This window comes from Naegleria fowleri, assembly GCF_008403515.1.
Source record: "Naegleria fowleri strain ATCC 30894 chromosome Unknown tig35, whole genome shotgun sequence".
NCBI lineage: Eukaryota > Heterolobosea > Eutetramitea > Acrasida > Naegleriidae > Naegleria > Naegleria fowleri.
The window spans coordinates 85673-106855 of record NW_025407967.1 but is presented as its reverse complement, the minus strand read 5'-3'; the positions used below and the strand labels follow the sequence as shown (position 1 = coordinate 106855).

Below are 21183 nucleotides of genomic sequence, written 5' to 3'. Positions count from 1 at the left end.
TCAACAGTCAAATGATTCAACAATTAAAAAATTGGATCATAAGAGTTGAATCTTGGAGAAGAAGAAGACAATCTCTTCGATTTTGAATCAGAGTCTTGATTTCCGAAAATCATTATTTTGGGAAAAAAAAAAATATAACAAACCACAGCTTGCAAATCGCAGAAAAAAAAATGTCGCAAGAAAGATCTTTGAATCATGAGGACAATGATTTCGTTCGGAACAATAATATTGATGACCATGAGGAAAATAATGATGAAATGGATTTATCTCCGGAATTGAATTATTATGAAGATGATGACAATCATGAGAACAATTTTTTTGATCAAGAGGGAATTACATTGCAGGATTTAGAAGATGAAGAGGAGCAAGAAATGGAAGATTACTTTCCAATGATCAGGGATCCCATCCCATTGTTTTTAAACCAATTTGTTCCGAATACTTATTTGAATCATCATGGATTCAACACGGATATGTCGTGTTCCGCGAGTAATGACCACACTCCGAATTTTAATTATTTCTTGTACCGATGTGGAAGCATTGATTTATTTCAAAAGAAAACTGCTCAGCTAGGATTTCCTCTTAGAATTATTCTATCGTCCATTGATCAAAATGCAACGAATAGATCATGTTCAATGAAAACAAATGCAATCAATAATCATAATTCTAGCAATTCATCAAGTACTATGCAAATCGATGTGAATTCGACAATTTCTCTTACTCCAAATACAGAGAATATTAGAAAAATGTTTGAACAATTACCCTCGCGGTTACTTGAGCAATACATGTTTCATTTGTTGCCTGATGGAATACAAGATTTAAATTATGACAATATGATAAAAGGAGCACTACTGTCCATTGCTGAAAAACTCAAAGAACGAGAGAGAAGATTCTCACATCTTCTTGTTCCAATTGTACATTATTTTACGGTTGAAGGAGCAGGCCAAGTTCAGTTCGGATGGCAACAATCTACCTCACGTGAATATCAGCATTATACGAAGAACAGTAGTGTGACACCAAATTCTCAACCGCAACAACAACAGCAAACTTGTAATATAACACGAAACGATACAATAACAAACAATGAACCCATTCTAGAAAACATTCCCTCGGTGCTTCGAATTGAAAAGCCTGCGAGCACAATGCCTTACGAATACTATTTTAATAAGCGCATTTGCATTCAATTGCATCCCTATCTTTGTTTGCAAATCATACCCTCTGAGCTCAGAAGAAAATCCAATTATAATATTAGTCAAAGCAAAACAAGCAAATATGAAGGTTATTACTTTTATTGTGAATATACAGTATTGGATTCTGGCTATTCGAATATGTACGGAAGTGATGGAGTGTGTGAGATTGGTTGTGGTAAGTTTCGCTGTCACTTTTTATTTTTTAACACATATGCAACTTCTTGAAATTTATTTTGGAACCTTTGTGATTTCATGAAACGATATTTGTTTTAAATAGGAATGGCTCCATTTGAATACAGTGAAGGAATGGTTGGTTGGTATAGAAATAGTATCGGTTACCATTGCGATTGTGGTCGTGTGTATGATAACATGCCCGAGAATACCGATCGCAATTTTGCAGGAAAAGGACACGTTGGAGGTGAGTGGTCCTTTTACATCTTGCATGTTTAGCAGTCATGAATTTTTTAACATTCTATAATTCTCATCTTTTCTACAATTTACTAAACAGACACACTTGGTGTTGCATGGTCCCTGAAAACTGGAGAAATCACTTTCGTCAAGAATGGAGTGGTTGTTGAGACACGAAAACGTCAACAAGTATGGAAGAAGGATTTTTGGGACGACTATTTCGGTACCTTTTGTCCCACCATTTCCTTCGATTACAACAAGAGAAAATTCTATGTCAATGTTGGATTGAACAGAGCACTCTATCCATTCAAATATTATCTATTTAATACGTACGAAGAACAAGAAGTCTTGTTTTCCTATCTCGATGTTGAGAGTGATTCTGCAGAAGGACAAGCCTTTGTGGATATTTCTGTAAAAACTTTTTGTTAAATGACAGTTCATCATTAATAATATGTTTCAGTCATCATCTGAATTCATAATCTAGCCACCTTGAGAAGGCCTTCTTGGTCAATTCATACAAAAAAGAACTGAAATTTATTCCTCATCTCCATCGTCAGGACAATCACAACCTCTTTGTTGAGCTACAGCAAAGGCCGTACAAGCGACATCCGAATCAGGTTCCAATCCCATCTTAATTCCTTCTGCTTTCACAAGACACCAAGATCTCTTGGCAAATGAACTCGAATACAATTTCTTACAGGTGGATTTCATACACTCGTACAATTTGCGATCACAATCTTCTCGCACTTGACCACAAGTTTCATAACACATGTCATGTTCATTGCAACATGGAGTGAATGAGTCGAAGAGAATACTTCCCAAACGTCTCATGAGTTCGGATTGACGAGGTCCACAGCCGTTGTAAGAAGGTTTGAAATTGGGTTTTGGAGTTTTACAGGATGGAAGGTTGGGACATTTGGCATTCACGTGATGGGAGGACAAGTCACAAATAATGATGCCTATAATAATGGTGAATAATAAAAGGAAGGAAGATGATTTGATCATGATGATGGTGCTGCCGTTTGTTGTGTGGAGGATGACGTGAAAACGATATTGAGATGAGAGCGAGTTCACAACAACAAAAAATTTTTTTGAGATAAACTGTTCTTGACACGATGACAGCAGATGTTTGGGAGTGACAGATCCTCCCTTTCCAATCATGTGCACAATAGGGTAAATTCGGAATGGATTTAAGAACGATTTCATCCACCTTATGTGATATCCAATAGGTCGTGATGAACTCTCATCTTCAAGAACTGGATATCTTGAAATTCCACGGGTGGACAACTCGAGCGTATTTTTTCGTGAACACCTCAAGCTACGAGAAAACTTTTCGCTGGGAATTTTAATAACACAACGATCATAGGATGATTTTATGATGGTTTCAATCCATCAAAACCTGCCAATGCAATTGGTTGTTTCTGACACATAAAGGAAACACCACATCACTATTGGTGCGTCAATATGTTGAATTGGCATTACAAGAGCCATGGTAGCTACTTCTTAAAAATTTGTCACGTCCATGGAGGACTGGAATTGTGACTGAGTTGAAGACAACCATTCCCCCTCATCACAATCACATGATCGACACCATCTCTCTCTCAAACAGTCATTACATACTTTCAAGCCACAATCCTTGCATGGGGTTAGTGATAAACAAGGCTTGTGGCATGAATTGCACAGCAATGTTGGCATGTTTGGATGGCAGATCTTACAAAGGCCGTCATAGTAACATTTGCAACATGTTGAATTTTGACATTGAAGGCATTTAGAAACGGCATTGGTTAGTCTGTGACAACATTTGCAATGATAAACTATGAATATCGAACATCGTTGACATTCTCCATTGTAAGAACATCGCTCACAAACAATATCAGAACAACAGGAACACAATATTAGTTCCGTGTAGTTGGAACAAACTTGGCACTGTCTCCGTTTGCAAATTTCTGAATTGCACCCACAAGTTGCATCACATATTCTTCCAAGCTTGGCACAATTACAATTCAAACAATTTCCTTTTTTACATCTACATCCAACTTTCTTCTTTGCTTTGTGTTCATCATCATTATTGTCATTAATTTTCTCTCTTTTCCTTTTAAGTTGGTTGGTATTGAAGCACTCGACAGCTTTCAATGCATCGTCGAGATTACCATAAAACTTGATCAAAATATTAAGCAATCCAATAGCATCATAAAATGCACAATGTGAATTGTTGACATTTCCTAAATTAAAGTGTTCAATTAATACATCCTCAGCAAAAACTGGTTTAGATTTCCCTTTCTTTGTCATTTTAAGAGGAAGACAATTGTGTAAAGTCGATTCTGATTTCATTAATCGGAGAGAATCAACAAAGACAATATTGTCATGATTAAATTCAGAAAACTTTCCGAAAAATTCTTTGGCAAAAACTTTAAAATCCAAACGGTCTCCATTATGAGCTATTAAGTAAGTTTTTCCTTGAGAGTTATTGTTTAAATTGGATAATATCATTCACATGCCCTTCAATAGGCAATTTTGATCTTAAACTATTCAAGTTAAGTCCTGTAATTGATTGTGCTTGGTTAGAAATCACTTTTCCAGGATTAACTAAGCCATACAAAACAGCTCCAGTCAAAACGTCCACAAAACAATATTCCGTAATTTTTGGTGGATCATCATTCTTCCATAATCCAGTCGTTTCAATATCAAAAAATACATATTTGTTTTGAGGTGAAGTTTCTGACATTTGAGTTGAATCTTCTGAAATAGAGTCGATGGTGGCGATATTTGATGTTGAAATATTTTCTGCTTGTGATTGCTTCTCGTTAGATGGAACAAATAATCCTTTTTCTGAATTAAATGTAATAACTGATTCTTTTGGTAATTCAGGTTCTGTTCGAATTCGAATTTGCTTAAAGGTATTGGTTACCAATTTGGTTGCTATTTCCTCAACAATACCCTCAACAATACCCTCAACATGTTGGCCAAATTGGCGAGATTTGAGTGAAATAATAATTGTGTTGTACAGTGTATCTTTGCATTGCAGAGGTGAATAATTGTGACATTGTAAGTGCTTAATGAATGATCGTTGTGGGACCATTATTTGATTACATTCAGGGCAGCTGAGAAAAATATTGTTCATAATAGTTCCATCATCCGCGACTGGTGCTTGTTTACATAAATACTCTCGTATCAGCATTACATTTTTCTGTGGAAGAAAATCTTGAGTGACATCGAGCACATATTCATACATCTCTTCAGAAATAGTTTGATCTTTCTCTAACAACGTGTCCTCATCGTCTTCTTGAAGAATGTGTTTCTTTACATAGTGTTTTCGATGTAATTCAGAATAGTCTAAGCTTACGTTACAATTTCCATAACACTTTGTGGTTGATTGTTGATTGACATTAATTGGAGAATTTTTTTGCCAATTTCGTCTTCAAAGCAATCCATACGGCTCGATAGATCCCACAATAATCTCGAAAATTAGGGTATCGTATTTTTCCTCGAATTAAGGAAAAAAATGTTCAACAATTAATGTCGAAATTCCACAAGCCTTAATTTGAGTATGGTTTCCATATTTTTCAAAAAGAGAACGAAGTGAAGTCATAGTCATCACAATATGAGAATACAATTCGTCACTATGATGTTAGAATTTGCATCTTTCCATTCCTTAAGTGTTGTCAGTACAGATTCAATTAATTGTTTTTTCTCATTCCAGTTTGAACATCGTTCATCGTCAAAAATTTGATGTATTTGTTGCATTAACGTTAAATATTTTGCTAATGCACAACATCCTATTTGCTTGCTTTGTTCAATTCCACTAATAACATTAGAATCTATCAATGCAAAAACAGGTTCCATTTTCATAATGTCGACTGGGTAAATTATATTTTCCGATACCCAGTCTCGCAGTTGGGGTTCATTTCTAACCTTCAATAATGTATTCATAGAAAAACTCTCTTTTTCAATAATCAAATCATCCCCTTTCAATAAACAATTTCTCAACCGTTTGAGCAAATGAGACCAATCAAAAAGGTGAACATAATTTTCATTAGTATGAGAGGTTGCATATTGATAATTACCAGCTAATCCATCACTACAACCTCCAACCACTTCTAAAACATAATCTCCATAAGAAGTTCGTTTGAATTGATCTCTAATTTCTGTCATTTTCTTTGTATTAAATTCATAATGGTTTGATTTGTGACCACCAAAACAAATAGGAAAAGACATCTCACCGTCAATAGTTGTTGCAAAAAACTGGCACTTTGAGGTTTGACGTTTGGCATCGAGTCACACAAATGAGAGACAAGAATGTTCGTTGCGAGTCAAAAGGGTGATTTTTACTCTCGAGACTCTCTGTGGATGTATTTGATAATTTTGGAAATTGACAATTCACTGATGCAAGACCTGCGAAGACATTGAAGAGACTCTCCAAACGACTTGCAGTTCGTTTCAATTTCTGAATTTCATCTCTGCATGACCTGTTGATTTCATTGACACACTCAAACAAAATCTAAACCAGTAGATTCACATTCCACACTACAACAGCCCATTTCCTTGGAGCTATTGCAAACTTGTCGATTTTAATAGTTTCGCATAGATGACCGACATGAATAGGAAATATTTTTGTTAAAAAGTCGAGCCCTTAAAAAATACCGCAAGATGAACATCAGAATTGACTCTTGCATGCTCCACAGCCTGGAAAGACGTTTGGAAAGAATTGAACAACAAGCGAATTACATTTCAGCTACCCTCAAACAATTAAACGCCAAACTTAATGAATATATACGAAATGAAGAGAACAGAAATTGCGAAGAAAAGGCACGGAAGCCATTAGATCATTCGCATCACTTGTTACAATCTTTACAACATCATCTATGTGACGCAATCACCTTTAGAGAAAATCCATCAGTTGAGAAAACTAACGATCCACCAGTTGAGAAAGATGAGAATACATTATCAACATTGAATCAACCAACTCCATCAAAACAAGAAAAAGAATACAAGCCAAAGAACAAACCTCGCAAAACAAGAAGGACCACACAAGCTAAAAAACAATCATCCACCGACAAAGCCAAGCCAAAAAGAAAAAACAAAGCAAAAGAACAAACTTCACGATCATACTAATCATGGACAAAAAGGCAAGATACTATATTTGTATTATGATGATCAGTGCTATCAACAATTCGATAAGAAACGTGTAATGAATGTAAGAACAAGAAAGAAGCATCTCACCTTATATTGGATCCAAGACTGCTCTCCGCCCTTCAACATTATTAATTGTTGTGACTTAGAACTTTGAAGACAATGCTGGTAATCGATACATATCATTATTAACATATCATATCCATCAACACTATATATACCTATTCATGACCTTTTTACAATAATTGACGACTCAACCTTACAAACCAACGAAAACCATATGCATTAACAGACAAAACACTGCTTTATTTTTGCCTTCTGTTTGAATCATGGACTCAACCCATGTTAACAGTTGCTCAACACAAGCATGTAATCTGTTAATATTTGATATCCTGTTAAAAACATTCGACATTCAGAAGTAGTATCTAAACGAAAATGAAGTCCAATGTTGTTTTATGACAAGTATTGAGGCACCGAAGGGCCAATAAACAATATTTAATTTTTACTGAAGGAGTTGGCCACCCGTGTGAAATTCAACTAAAGTTTGATGAACTCTTTACAAAAAAATGCCTTCCTCAAAGTTTCAGCATCAAGAAGAGGATTCCGAGTTTGTTCAACTTCCCTATGAATATGAGCACAATCATTGGAATTTCATTCAATCCACCCTCACTCCCTTGTTGAATACCCATTCCGTAACCAAAATGTTGGTTCTTCAAATCATCGGAACCATCATAGCCAATAAGAACAACAAGATCAACACGAAGGCAATTGATCAATTTCCAAATTTGCTGTGTTTGGACCATGCTTTGGATTTATTTGAAGAACAATATTATCCAGATGATTATCAGACTGAGAAGAGTTTTGTGCAAACGGTAATGCCATTTGTTGCGAGTCTTGTATTGAATACAGAACAGTTTGTGCCTTCAAAATCGCTCAAGTACTTGAAGAGAGGACAGACAGATACAGTGGAGGTTTCAAAAGCTGGAGCTGCTTGTCTATTGGCCAATTCATTCTTTTGTACTTGGAATAGAAGATCTGATGAAGCTCTTTGGGATATTTTTCCTTCCATTAATTATGATGAAATGTTTTGTGAACATCCGAATTATAGGTGAGTCAATCTTCAAGGAGTGTTGAATAATCCATTCACAAATCTATCATCATGGAATATCATTAATATACACGCACACGAAATGTGACACTTGCGCAGACCAAAATTAGCCAAATGTCTCATGTTGTTGAATTATTTCGCCAGAATTCATGAAAGTTTTGATTCCATTCAGAAAAATCCAAATTTAAAGATCAAATTCACAAGAACCTGTCTCGACGCTAGCACTCTTCCTGATTTTTCACATAGTAACTTGCCATTGACAGCGATTGAAGTACATTGTGAAGGATCCATTTCTGACTCTCCAGATGCTCTTCAAATGGATTTCGCAAACAAATTTATTGGAGGAGCATCCATTTCGTATGGATGTGGTAGGTAAATTCTTTTGTTTGACTATTATATATTTCCATTCTTTCCATCAATAGTTCAAGAAGAAATTGAATTTTCATTGTGTCCAGAAATGAATGTGGTACGTTTGATTTGTCAGGTCATGCTTGATAATGAGTCCATTCTCATTACTGGAGCTGAACAATTCTCGCTGCATAAGGGATATGCATATACGCTCGATTATGGTGGAAATTATATTGACACAAATAAGGACTCTGTTGGAAATAGTCTGAAAGAAACAAGTGCAATCGATGCACTCATTTTCAATCGTACCACAGCGCTCTCTCAATGGCAAAAATCCAAGATCGACCGTGAAATTATTAAAGCTTACGTAGGTTTCAGCCATTCAAGTAAGCAAAAGATTTCGACAGGTAATTGGGTATGTGTATTACAATTCATTTTACATTCCTTAATGTGAACCTTGAGCTTAATATCTGTAAAATGAATCTCCAATCATTGAATTGTTTGGGTGTCACTATCAAATAATGTTGCTGAATTATTGTGACATGTCGACATGTAGGGTAAGTTGATTCTCTTGCACCAGTTTATAAAAACTCAAGATTCAAAAATCACAATTTAGGATGTGGAGCTTTCATGGGAGACAAAGAACTGAAGAGTCTCATTCAATACGTTGCAGCTTCTCAAGCAAGAAAAGATCTTATTTACTACACCTTCAAAACACCAGCTCTTGATGATCATTTGGCAAAATTGGTTAATTCCATGCGAAATAAGGGAGTGACTGTTGGTCAATTGTACCAAGCACTCGTGAATGTCATATCCACTGTGGGTTCACCAGTGAGCACCATTGAAACTTTTAAGACTGTGAAAAATCTTTTACATTTGTAACATGCTCGTGAGCTTGCACGTGACAATACATTTTATATATCCAATACCATATCTGCCATTAATGTATCAATGGTACCATTATACTAATGATTTATATATTTGTATTTATGTACATGATGTTACAAAACGTATATTAAGCGATTTGACATCCACTCGGCTTCTTGAGCTTGCCTGTTAGAATCATATTGTCTCTAGCTTTCTCGGCCAATGTCACGAAGCTTGACTTGACATTTTCACCACTTTTTGCCGACGTTTCTTGATACAAGAGTTGATACGTTTGTGCCAAACGTTGTGCTTCTTCTCTCGGCACCGCTCGAGCCTGCTCTGCCGAAAGAGTATCAATTTTGTTTCCGACCAGCATGATAGGCACCTCTTTTCCTCGAACTTTCCAAATCATATCGAGAAATAATGTTACTTCCTCAAAGGATCGCTTGTCCAAAACGCTGTACACAATCATGAAGCCTTCACTTGTTTCAATTATTTCTTCAAGTACTGTCATGGCAAGAGGGCCAATCCGATTAGTTAGTTCAGAATACATATTACCATAGAAAGCAACAACAACATGATGGAATCAATTTTGCAAGGAAACACCGCTACTTACATCCTCGGAGCTCTGGCTCACCTGCTGTGTCCCTAATTTCCAAACAATATTCCCGTTTATCATTAAGCCTTACATTTTTACGATGTACATCTTGTATGGTTGGATCATAATCATTTTCCTCAAAGATTCCGTGATGATATTGAACAGCCTTTTCAGTCATTGAACATGTTTGAATCCATGATTTCATCATCATCATGATGGTTGGAATCATGTTTCCTTACATCATCTATTAATCTCTCTGGTACTTACTAGACAACTCTTTCCAACAGCTCCCGATCCTAACAAGCATAGACCAATTAAGGGTGTCTTTTTCATGTTCTATCAAGGCGTCCGTCGAGTGATGATGGAAGTGAGTTTTGAGTTCGTGATGATATTTTTTTAAAGAGAGAGAGAAAGAGAACATTATTTCTCGGAGAGTAACAACAAGTATTTGAATCACAATGTGTTGAAGAACAGCAGTAACATGTTTATTGTATGTTTGTTGTGAACTCTGAGAGATGTGTTTCCTCACCCTGAAGATGCATAGGTGAACACAGAGCTTCCTTCGAAACCCCATGACAGGCTAGTATTATCGTTTTTTATTGCAGTTTCTATTCCCTCAGTAGTATACCATTACGAATTCTGTGCACACAGACAGGAAACAGGGAAGCTTGCCACCTGCGGAACTACTTCCTTTTTTAGAGTTTAGAATTTAGTGCTGCCCTTTGTTTCGAATCATGGAAATCATGGAATAAATTTATGGTTTTGAAATGAAACTGGAATGAAACAAAGGGCAGCTCGAAGCTGAAACTGCAACGAAGAATTTGAGGGACATTGCAATGTAGGTTTCTTTTTTGAGTATGAACAAGAGACAAATTTGCAGAATTCCAACTTGGTCCACGTATTTATAGTTTCTATTTAAAAAATGAAAGTAGCAATTCGAAGAGTCAATGTTGAGTTGAAACTTTGCAACATGACCAATTAAGCTTATTCTAACCGTTGCACGAACTGTTCAAATATTCCACTCCTAGACCAAATTATAATCAGAAATAATTTTCATTCGTTCTGTTCCTCGATAGCAATGGAAGGCAATGAGGCGAGCAAGAGTAAGAGAACCTCCCTTATTATTGCAAATATCCAATTCTTCGATGGTCTTATTATTTCTGAGAATGGGTCTCAATTTGTCATCCGATAGTTTACAATTTCGAATGGTCAAAAATCGAATACTCGAATTTTCACTTAATTGTTCCATAAAACGAGCATCGAAGAGGGAGGGACATGAATGAATTTCCAATCTCACCAGCGTCGAATTCTTTTTAAAGAGCTCTCCCTCCTGTTCGCTGAACATGGTTCGAGTTTTTGGTGACGAAACTTTGAGAGAAGCAGTTGTTTTCTTTTGAGCTGTTTTTCGAAATGTCACATTTTGCATGGAGAGAACTTTGACATGTGAATGCATGAGAATTTCCTCCAAGAATTTGCTTCCTTCAATGAGACAATCATTTAAATATAAAGTTTCAATGGAGGAGTGTGAAAATAATTCTGCAAGATGCTCCTCAAGTAAGGTATGAGTCATTAAAAGTGTTTTCAATGAGGACTGACACGAGTAATTTTGTAAGAGTTGTGAAATTTCATGATCTTTCAAACCATCATAAAGACATGTGCGCAATTTGTACGATTTTTTTCGATTCAATTGCAATTTCTTTAGAACCATTCTTCGACGTTCTTCTTTGAGTTCTTTTTCTTGTCGTTTCAATTCTTGTTCATCTTCTGTGAGTACGAGGCGAATCTCTGAAAATTCTCGATTACTTTTGAATGGGTACATTTTAAAATATTGTGTCATTCGAACGGATTCATGTGACAGAACGTGAGTGGATCGAGAAGTTTCAGAATGCAGACCACTATCAATATCTGCATCGTCGACAATTTTTCCAATTTTTAAACTTTCCAATCCATCAAAAGTGTTCAATAAATCAATAAAGAAAATTCGTTTTCCACTCATCAATGCATCTCTAGAGTCCTTCATCCACAGTATCGAGAAAATAATTTCGATATTCTTCAATCATGCCTTCTCGAAATCGACTACAAGTTGGTAAAGTTAACGATTTCAATAAACATCCATTCTTGAGTAAGAAATGATTCCTATTCGAATCAAGTAATTTTTCTAATACATGATCCATGATGGAACGATCCAAATACTTGTTTGTAAATTGTAAATGAAGTCTTAATTTGGGAGAATATAAATTCAAAATATTATTCTTTCTACTACTTCCACTACTGGACTCAATCTCTTCATTGAAATGAATCAAATCATGGTCACAACTCATTTTCCACATCATGTCACTCCATAGGTTAAATGCCAAATCAGAATCTTCATCAAATTGTATCAAAACATCTTCAAAAGGAATAGCCGTGTGAAATATTAATTTGTGAAAACATGACAAGACACGTGAGAAGAAAATCATTGAAAAATCAGACATTTCTAAGGAGGTGGGAGTTGAAATGCTGTAAAATTCTTCATCCTCATTCTTCTTCTTCCATAATGTTAAATTTGCATTAAAAATTAGAGAAGGAAACACAAGAAATGCCGAATACCACGATGGAAGACCATCATGATGATTCAATGATGATGAATCAAATCGATCCTTTTGATGATCTTCCAATAGAGATGATTCAGATTGATCCAATAATGATTCCTCATGAAATTGTTTAGATTGATCCAATAATGATTCATCATGAGCAGGAAATCTTCCAAAATAATTTTGGATGCGGAGAAGACTTTTCATTTCCTTTTCGACAAGAATTTGTGAAAACACAAGTGTCATGTCATCATCTTGTAAAGATGAGAAATGATTCTTTCTTTCCAAAAACATGTTCATTTCGGAGGAGAGAAAATCATTGGGAAAGACGAGAGAAACAAAGGACAAGATGTGTCGAATAATTTCAAAAGGTAAATGCGTGAGATCATATGAAAGTGAGGAGGATGACGATGATGGATGAGGAGAAACCTCACCATGTAAGCTCGGCATGAAAGTGAGGAGGAAGTTTTGGGTGAATTTTTTGGTCTGTTTTTTCATCCGTAACTGCAGTAAAGATGGAGATTGAAATCATCATTCCGGATTTGATCCGTTTCTCTTTGTAAATATAATGGGAGGGTAAGATGGACATACATCTTTGTTGTTGGTTTGTATCGAGTTAGTTTTTTACAATTGTTACAAACCAATTAATTATTAAATCATTTATTAAGGTAGGATTGGAGGAAGGAATTTTGAAATCAATGTTGGATCTCTTAATGATTAGAATGTGAAACAATATAGGTCTTGAATCGTTTTCTAAAGCACACAATGAAACGTCCAAATTGGTTCGTTTGATTCAGCGTTTCTATCAAGTCGTCACTCGAAACCGATGGAACACATTCTTGTATGGAATAAATGCCATCTGTCACACTCAAAACAAAGTGACATTGTTCGAGACCAAGTCGTTCCATACCTTGAATTTTAAAAGAAACAATCAAACTTGGAACACCATTTCGTTCGCATCTCTCAAAGTATATTCCAAGATTCTCTTGAAAGTAAGAATTTTGTAACCTCAATGCCAATAATTCATTGTGTTCGTCGTAGAGCTTCTTGAGATTTCTGTTCTTCTCTTGTTGTTGTTCTACTGCTTGTTTATATCGTTCCAACTCTGCTAATCGATTTTTCAAAACTTCGGGCAGTTCTTCATTGTATTGAGTTCGCTCTTCGAATTGTTGCTCTAATTGGCCAACCATTTCATAATTTTGTTTTAAATTCTCCTCCACCACTTGCCTCTTTTCATTGGCCTTCTCAATTTTGACTCGCAAGTTGTTGATCGTATTTTGACAATTCTGAAACATTTGAGTTTGTGCACTGACGGCCTTTTGAAATCCATTCATCTTGTTGTTGGACCATGCCCGAAGATTTTGTTCAAAGTTTTCCATATCCATAAAGAGTCGATTACACTTCTCCATGGCTTGTTTTATAATTTCATTGGCATCAAATTCTTGTTGTGTCGTTATGGTGGTGTTCGTTCCGAAGGGTTGCATGTTGCTAAAGGCTTGTTGGAGTTGTTGTTGTGCGGTTGTTTCTTGAGAGGAAGTAGTAGGATGGAGTGAGGATGAGTGAGACATGGAGGAGGAAGAGGCTGTTGTTGATGGTGCTTGTTGTTGGTAGTTGTTGTTAGGATGGTGGTGGTGTTGGTTGGCGGTCATCATGTGGGGTTATTTTTTTTGTTCTGTTTTAAAAAAAACGACTAATTTTGGCGGGAAAAAAGACTTTACATTTCATGAACGCTGTGTTTGCTTATTTGGGAAGTTATCTGAAATATTGAGAAGATATGGGATCTCGAAGAAGCATAAAAAGGAGCTCTGGTAAAAATTATTGTTATTTTGCCATAAAACATGATTTCCTTCTTTTTTGTGGGTGATGCATTGATTACACACTCGTGACAACTGTAACAATTAAATTTTGCTTCTTCCACCAAAATGCTGCAAAACACACGCCACGCTGTCGTTACACATTTGGAAAAGAGGATTAATTGGTCGCAACAAGTTCTTACAGTCACCTAAAACTGACAAACTACCACTTGGATTATGCTGGGCAATGGTCAAACCAAAAAGTGCGTAACAGGTATGATAAAAATCAGGGTGTTTGATAGGCTTGTCACGTAATCCACCTGTTTCTTGTTGACAACACAACAAGAGGTATTCTTGAAGAGCTGTTTGATCAAACATCCATTCAGTGTCATCAAGCTCAATATAGGGTTGTTTTTCATCGAGTTCTTCAATTTGACATGGCGACTCAATGTCGTGAATTTCTCTCTTATGCTCATTGATATCAAAGTGATGAAGATTAAAACTCTTTGGGGTATATTTCAATCGAGTTTCTTGACTCAATTCTGGAGGTACCCACTGTAAATATTCGAGAATGCATTGGTCATGTTCTGTTCGATCTTTTGGATCTTTCAATGAAACAAGCGCTGCCTCAATTAATGGAAAACATGCTCCAACCCAAAATGAATAACATGCATCTACAAGCTTATTGGTTCTTCCCTGAAAGCCTCCTTCATAGGACATTTGTCTTCTACATAGCCAATGCAAGAGAGAATCAAGGTCAAGAAGGTGAGCTTTTTTCATGAGCATCATGGAAGCCAATCCACAATAGGTGTAACCTCCGTGTGCCTCCGATCCTGGAAATGCACAAATTCCACCTTCATAGGTTTGACAATTGATTAAATATTCATCGACTCCTTCAATTAATTTGTCATCCATAATATTAAAAACTGTGGCCACAATGAGGGCACAAAAGCAGCCTCTTGTATCGACCTCTCCATCGACATGCATTCGAAATCCTTTTGAAACAGGGTCCTTTAACGAATATAAAAAAGAGTACATCTTTTCTCGATCAATTCGATCTAAACCTTCGGTAGCTTTGAGAGCACACAAAGCAATGGTGCCTGAAAATGTTGGTGCCACATGGGATAATTGATGAGGTCCACCTCCGAGGCCACCATGTTGCACATCTTGGCATTTGCCAGCCAAAAACTCGCTAAAATCGGAGACGAGTGTTGTATCTTGCTTTTTGACCAAATCCAATTGAGAAGGATACAATACATTGTCCTCTCCTAAATTCGGAATCATACTTAGTGCATTGCAACACCAAAAACAAAACCATGGACGAGAAGCATCCAAAGAATCATAGGTTGATGGCAGAGTTCGGAGTCCCTTCTTACAAAACTTGGTATGTTCATCAATAAATAATAATAACGAATCAAAAAACACTTGCTGATTTTGGATGTATGGATTGTAAAATTTATGCATGGTTCTTTCCGTACTTGCTTGGTCTCGGGAGGTTTCAGTGTCCACTTGATCATCCTTTTGCAAAGGTCGCAGAGAGTGAAATTCATAATTTGTTTTGTTGTTGTCCTTCATTTTTTTTCTAATTAAAATATGTTATGATTATTATTAAGCTGACATTCCATGAAATATGAACGGAGAAGTGTTTTTCAAATAGATTCAAAACATCCAAATACCCCATACTTAAAACATTATAGAGAAGTGCTCATATTTTTCAACATCCTGAGGTGTGAGAGTTGGTTTGATGGTATTCAATGAAAACTCAAAATCCTGCATTGTGACTAACGGAGGAAGCAGCTTTTCGGAATCAATATCATACAATGAAATTTGCAAAGCTTGATCATCTTGTTCATGAGTGGGTTCTAGAAGGTCTTCACAATATTGAGAGGTGACAGGTGAAAATCCTTTCACTTTGCGAAAGTGCGTGGCTTGTTGACACTTGCGAATTGGTTCAAGTAAGGCTTGACGAATCAACACTGAAATATCTGACCCAGAATATCCTTCTGTTCTTGAGGCAATCATGTTAATTTGATCCTCTGTAAGGTTGTTAGGAGTATTTCCAATATGTTTGACGATAATCTCTTTCCTTGATTTTACGTCGGGAAGAGGTACATAAATTCTTTTCTCAAAACGTCGTCGAATGGCAATATCAATTTCCCAAGGAAGATTGGTTGCTCCAACTACAGTAACACCATTTTTCGATGAGACACCTTGCATTTGAACAAGGAATTCCGTCTTTATCCGTCGTGAGGTTTCACTTTCATTGTCGTTTCGGACTGAGCACAAACTGTCAACTTCGTCAATGAATATCACAGAGGGTTTTCGTTTCGAAGCATATTCAAACAATTGCTTGATTTTTCTTTCGCTTTGTCCTACCCATTTTGAAAGAATATCTGCACTTGAGACACTGAAAAATGTTGCAAGTGATTCTTTTGCCATTGTTGACGCAAGCATTGTCTTGCCTTGAAAGAATTGTACCATCAGATGAATGAATGATCAAACCAAACAATGGAATGAACAATTACAACGAATGCAATATTACCTACCTGTTCCTGGAGGCCCATACAACAAAACAGCTCTCCACGGTCTCCTCTCCCCAGAGAACAATTGAGGAAACCGTTGTGGAAGAATAGTGGCCTCTCTCAAGCATTGAAGAACATGTTCCAGTCCGACAACTTTTTCCCACTCATGCTCCTCTCTGCAATTTTCCTTGTTAATGATAAATGATTCAATCTCTGAGTTTTCACTTTCAATGTCCTTTCTTTTCTTTGCCCTTCGTTGCATGTCTCGTGTTGACTTGTCTTCTTCGCTTACGATTCGTGAAACATCCATGGAGTAGGAGGAAGACCCGTCCATTTCTTCATCATCTCCATTATTCTCCAATTCCTGAAATGTCTCGGTGCAGTTTCTTTTCTTACAGTGCTGCTGTTCCATTGTCTTTTTTCTGCCAGTGCTGTCGTGCTCAAGAGGGGAAGTAGTTCCGTCTTCTGTCAAGTCATGGTTTACCATCCCTCTCAACTGAGCAATTTTACACTCGTATGTTGCATTCAACATCTCGTATAAGGTTTTTAAACTCTCATTCTCTTCAAAACTTAAAGCGCATCGAATGGCATTTGAGGCTTTCAAATAGTACTCTTCAGGAGAAGAGGAGAATGAAGGCTGTTGTTGCTGTACAGAAAGATCAACATTCCTCTCCAAAGTCAATGCTTTCTCCCCGAAAAACAGTGCTTCCCGTAAATATCTTTGGGTGAGGCTATTCGGATGATATTCTTGAACGTTCATAGGCACCAACAACGAATGAATGGGAAACAGAGACGAGCCTACAATGAGAGGTTCATAAATTTTTTTTAATCTACATTATATGGTGGTTATTATGTAATAAGGAAGTCCTCATGGATTAAGGCTTGCTTGAGTCCATGATGCTATGAATGTAATAATGATCATGATCATCATTATTACATTCATGAAGGGGAGAATATCTTGAAAACGATGCTAGTGCTGGTGCTTTGGAAGAACGACTGGCCATCATGGTTCTCAATTCGAGGTCCTCCTCATTCGAGCATTTAAGGAGTTCGTCGTGTTCCTCTGCGAGATCATGCATCGTTAGTTGAGGTTGATGCACCTCGTCGTCATTGTCTTCATGGCCTCTCAAGATGGCCACATCTTGCTCCTCTTCCTCCTCATAGGAAGATGGATACATCTCTTCCTTGGGCGTATTCAATTCCTTCTTTAAGAACACAGATGCAACAATCATGGCCACATGACACATCGTAATGAGAAGGAACACAAATCGAAAATCGAACGGAAAGAAGAAGGAATGACTTGCCGTGAAAGCAAACACACTCGAAGACACAACTGGACCCATCATGCGAGCAAATGCCACAAAACTCTGTACAATTCCATTCAGTAAACCTCGAGAGGAAGTGTGCACCGAGTTGTTGATCAAAATCAAAAGTGAAGTAAAGATAAGATTAAGGGAGAAGGTCCTCAATAGAGTGAGGCATATCGAAAAGATCCACATGAGAACAGTTGGGGCCAAGGAAGAGGTAGAAACTTCACTAATCTTCCATTTTGAGATCCAGGAGAGTTCAGGAAAGAGAATGACTGTTGGCAGGATGAGAATATTCCCCAATCGGAAACACCAAACACTGCCGAGTTTTTTGGCAATGATTGGAGTGATAAAGAGTTGACCTACCAGAATACCCACTCCATTCACAGCTCCTTGAATGCCAATTTCGAAATTTGTCCATCCCAGACCTCCATTCCTTTTTTTGATGTTTTGTTAAATTGAGAGAATCATGATATTTCATGAGATGAGAGAATGGTGTCACAGTATAGAACAATAAAACAAGCGATCATTGAAGACATAATGTGGATTACAAAATGAATCACTAAGAAACTCTTAAAGAAATACTTACTCTGGAGGCAACAATGAAAAGAGTGGACTCACTTCGTCAAAGGCAGACGAAGAAAAACCAATCATGAGATTCAAAGCTGAAGTGAATAAAGGTAAATAGGTCTGGAATATTTCACTTTTGAATAATTTTCGAATTCGAAGTTTAAGGGAGAGTGAACTGGATGTATGCAAGTGATGTTTCTTGGTCGATTGAGTAACATATGACAGGGATGAGGATGATTGAGTGCTGCATGTACGGGGAGAGCATGTGGTTGGTTGATCTTCGTTGGTCATTAAGTGAAGGGAATGCTCACGGAATTTGTTAGACTCCTCATTGCCTGTCTTTTCCGTGATGCATGAATGTTTGTTCCTTTCAATACATTGCTCAAAGACGAGATCCGAAAGGGCAGATGGTGTGGCATTGGTGGTGGAGGTAGAAGTGGTTGGACTTGCCTCGGTACTCGGTGATGACAAAGGACTCTTTGAACATTGTTCAGTTCTGTTTAATTTCTCTAGATTTGTTTGATCTATTTCAGTCGTTGATTTCGAATGAACTGCTTTGGTCAATTTCTCAGAGCTGCTTGAGTTGTCATTTGTTTTCTCTCTGCAGGCAGGGTAATCATCATTGGTCTCGGTGTTCCTTCTAGTTATGATTTCTTGGTTCTTGTCTTGTAGTTCCTTAACAAATCTTGGATTGGTTTCCTCCAACTTGAAGTAAGCAATTAGAAACCCAATGAATGAACATGTGGCAACAAACAAGTTAGGTAAAAAGTAAGGGAACAAGTTGAGAAAATTCTGTACGATCTGAGGAGTCATGCTCATGATGTTGGGATATTGAATGTTCGGTCTTGCCAATAAACCAATCAATGGGCCCAAGATCGATCCTATGGCAAATGAAATACCAACGAATGAAAAGGCTCTTGCCTGATTCGTTTTATCGGTAATTTCTCCGAGATAGGTTTTTATGGTTCCAATGTTTCCATTGACCAATCCGAATACAACCCGAACCGTGATGGCCATCGGGAAGTTGATGCTGGTATCGTTGTTTCAGAGATCAAGTGTTCGCAAAACAATCAATGAAGGTACATATTCATACAGTCATTTTTCCAGAGGATGAACGAATTCTCACCCCAAAAACGTATTCGCAGAGGCAAAATTTTAGGTGAGAAATCGAGTGAGAAATGGCAAAAAGGAGTGATGAAAAAAAAACATGGATGATGATGTTCGTTATGAAGTTATCATAATGTTTCATAGTTGGTGTTGAATCATACACACATATGTGGGAAGTGGTAGTGTTGAATCATCAGGTTCATGATATATATATATGAAAGAGCAAATCGTCATCAACTTACCTCAAACCGAATAACAAACTCGTGATACAGGAACACAAAGTTCCCATCAAGATCACCTTCCTTCTTCCCAATACACGATCGGATAACCATCCGAGAGCAATACTTGAGAGGAGAGAAGCGGCCGAATAACTTGAAGCAATCAAACCTGCATAATAACCGTATTCAGTCTTGTTCTGAGTAATACCAAAATCTTGTACCATGAAAGGAACATAACTCACAACCGTGGAAAAGGCAAATACATCACATATGAAAATTATGAAAATGACGATGAGCTTCAATGTTGGAAGAGGAGTAGTTGTTGAAGAAGAGGTGGATGTGCTCTTTGTAATAGGAGAGGCCTCTTCGTGTTGTTGATAATATTCTTGCAGAGGAGGCGAGTTATTGTCTTGTTCAACAACATTGTTTTCATCTTGAGATGTGGGATTATTGTTATGGAAGTTATAATCATCATCATCAAAATGATTAATTGTAATAATTTCGGATTCTGTATTATTTGATGCTTGAGGAATGATCATATTGTCATTATGAATAATATTATTATTTACAACATTGGATTCGTCTGATATATGATTTAATTGCAACCATTGAGAAGGAATGCCTTGATGATGCAGGAGGCGTCTATTCATACCGTACTGCAGCGTGGAGTCTTTGTCTGTTGTTGTTGTTGTTGTGGAGGAGGTTTCAATGCTTGATGTTGTAGGTAATGATAGACTAGACTCGAGAGGAGAAGCCGAACTGGCGTGAATGTACATTTCAGTATTCAATATCGGCATTGCTTGTTTGTTGACGTCAATAATATTGTTGATGATCGAAACGAGTCTCAACGTTGGTCAGACCTGAAGAATAATTTAAAAGTGTCTTGTGAGAGAGACAGGGAAGATTTAAATCGACTAAACGGCTTTTGTTTCAAAAATGGAAAACAAATGAAAAATTTCAATCTTGGATTGTTGAATCTTGAAATCTGATTCAGTGTTTGGAGTTTGTCAGGACCTGAGCGGTTTACTTTTTTCCTGACCAACTGTTTAGACAGTATTAAGACGAGAATAATATTCCACTGCAACCTCTTTGAGTTGATCATTAGAATACAATATCCAAATACAACTCTTTTGATGGAATTCTGTTACTGATATTTGTTCCACAACCAACGAACAATTAAAAAAAATCTCACATTTTAAACGAATTAGATCACAGCAACAGACAACAATAGGGAAGATCATTCGGACTCGATTCAGGTTGTGACACAACAACAAATGTGTTGAACCAATCGTATGATCCACACAAGCCCTCGTGAATACAAAGGGTCATTCATATATTTTGTCACATTTCTTCGGAAGACTCTCACTTTCATACGACCTGGCTTGAATGTAATGCTGGATTCTGCCAACACTGGATCCACATTTTCATCATTCAATAATTCAAATTC

At 36.9% G+C, this 21183-nt stretch overlaps 12 protein-coding genes across 12 annotated transcripts; 3 read left to right on the top strand and 9 right to left on the bottom strand.

The window, feature by feature from the left end:
• Positions 1-170: 170 nt before the first annotated feature.
• Positions 171-2024, top strand: FDP41_003700 (uncharacterized protein; the record flags this gene model as incomplete). The annotated part of the gene is made up of 3 exons (XM_044707034.1): positions 171-1362; positions 1465-1605; positions 1696-2024. 3 exons carry the CDS (start codon positions 171-173, stop codon positions 2022-2024), a joined length of 1662 nt encoding a protein of 553 aa, XP_044561760.1.
• A 105-nt stretch (positions 2025-2129) lies between these two features.
• FDP41_003699 (uncharacterized protein) lies at positions 2130-2600 on the bottom strand (the record flags this gene model as incomplete). The annotated part of the gene is made up of 1 exon (XM_044707031.1): positions 2130-2600. The coding sequence occupies one exon, from the start codon at positions 2598-2600 to the stop codon at positions 2130-2132; it is 471 nt and encodes a 156-aa protein (XP_044561759.1).
• A 1459-nt stretch (positions 2601-4059) lies between these two features.
• FDP41_003698 (uncharacterized protein) lies at positions 4060-5747 on the bottom strand (the record flags this gene model as incomplete). The annotated part of the gene is made up of 2 exons (XM_044707030.1): positions 4060-4956; positions 5217-5747. 2 exons carry the CDS (start codon positions 5745-5747, stop codon positions 4060-4062), a joined length of 1428 nt encoding a protein of 475 aa, XP_044561758.1.
• A 495-nt stretch (positions 5748-6242) lies between these two features.
• FDP41_003697 (uncharacterized protein) lies at positions 6243-6707 on the top strand (the record flags this gene model as incomplete). Its single annotated transcript, XM_044707029.1, has 1 exon — positions 6243-6707. One exon carries the CDS (start codon positions 6243-6245, stop codon positions 6705-6707), a length of 465 nt encoding a protein of 154 aa, XP_044561757.1.
• Positions 6708-7291: 584 nt separating this feature from the next.
• Positions 7292-9063, top strand: FDP41_003696 (uncharacterized protein; the record flags this gene model as incomplete). The annotated part of the gene is made up of 4 exons (XM_044707028.1): positions 7292-7833; positions 7933-8201; positions 8256-8588; positions 8798-9063. 4 exons carry the CDS (start codon positions 7292-7294, stop codon positions 9061-9063), a joined length of 1410 nt encoding a protein of 469 aa, XP_044561756.1.
• Positions 9064-9196: 133 nt separating this feature from the next.
• FDP41_003695 (uncharacterized protein) lies at positions 9197-9979 on the bottom strand (the record flags this gene model as incomplete). The annotated part of the gene is made up of 3 exons (XM_044707027.1): positions 9197-9555; positions 9665-9812; positions 9914-9979. The coding sequence occupies 3 exons, from the start codon at positions 9977-9979 to the stop codon at positions 9197-9199; spliced, it is 573 nt and encodes a 190-aa protein (XP_044561755.1).
• A 691-nt stretch (positions 9980-10670) lies between these two features.
• On the bottom strand, positions 10671-11642 carry FDP41_003694 (uncharacterized protein; the record flags this gene model as incomplete). Its single annotated transcript, XM_044707026.1, has 1 exon — positions 10671-11642. One exon carries the CDS (start codon positions 11640-11642, stop codon positions 10671-10673), a length of 972 nt encoding a protein of 323 aa, XP_044561754.1.
• Positions 11643-11652: 10 nt separating this feature from the next.
• FDP41_003693 (uncharacterized protein) lies at positions 11653-12669 on the bottom strand (the record flags this gene model as incomplete). The annotated part of the gene is made up of 1 exon (XM_044707025.1): positions 11653-12669. The coding sequence occupies one exon, from the start codon at positions 12667-12669 to the stop codon at positions 11653-11655; it is 1017 nt and encodes a 338-aa protein (XP_044561753.1).
• Positions 12670-12929: 260 nt separating this feature from the next.
• On the bottom strand, positions 12930-13868 carry FDP41_003692 (uncharacterized protein; the record flags this gene model as incomplete). The annotated part of the gene is made up of 1 exon (XM_044707024.1): positions 12930-13868. One exon carries the CDS (start codon positions 13866-13868, stop codon positions 12930-12932), a length of 939 nt encoding a protein of 312 aa, XP_044561752.1.
• A 249-nt stretch (positions 13869-14117) lies between these two features.
• FDP41_003691 (uncharacterized protein) lies at positions 14118-15587 on the bottom strand (the record flags this gene model as incomplete). Its single annotated transcript, XM_044707023.1, has 1 exon — positions 14118-15587. The coding sequence occupies one exon, from the start codon at positions 15585-15587 to the stop codon at positions 14118-14120; it is 1470 nt and encodes a 489-aa protein (XP_044561751.1).
• Positions 15588-15695: 108 nt separating this feature from the next.
• Positions 15696-17294, bottom strand: FDP41_003690 (uncharacterized protein; the record flags this gene model as incomplete). Its single annotated transcript, XM_044707022.1, has 2 exons — positions 15696-16474; positions 16559-17294. The coding sequence occupies 2 exons, from the start codon at positions 17292-17294 to the stop codon at positions 15696-15698; spliced, it is 1515 nt and encodes a 504-aa protein (XP_044561750.1).
• A 115-nt stretch (positions 17295-17409) lies between these two features.
• Positions 17410-20512, bottom strand: FDP41_003689 (uncharacterized protein; the record flags this gene model as incomplete). The annotated part of the gene is made up of 3 exons (XM_044707020.1): positions 17410-18277; positions 18431-19441; positions 19761-20512. The coding sequence occupies 3 exons, from the start codon at positions 20510-20512 to the stop codon at positions 17410-17412; spliced, it is 2631 nt and encodes an 876-aa protein (XP_044561749.1).
• Positions 20513-21183: the final 671 nt, after the last annotated feature.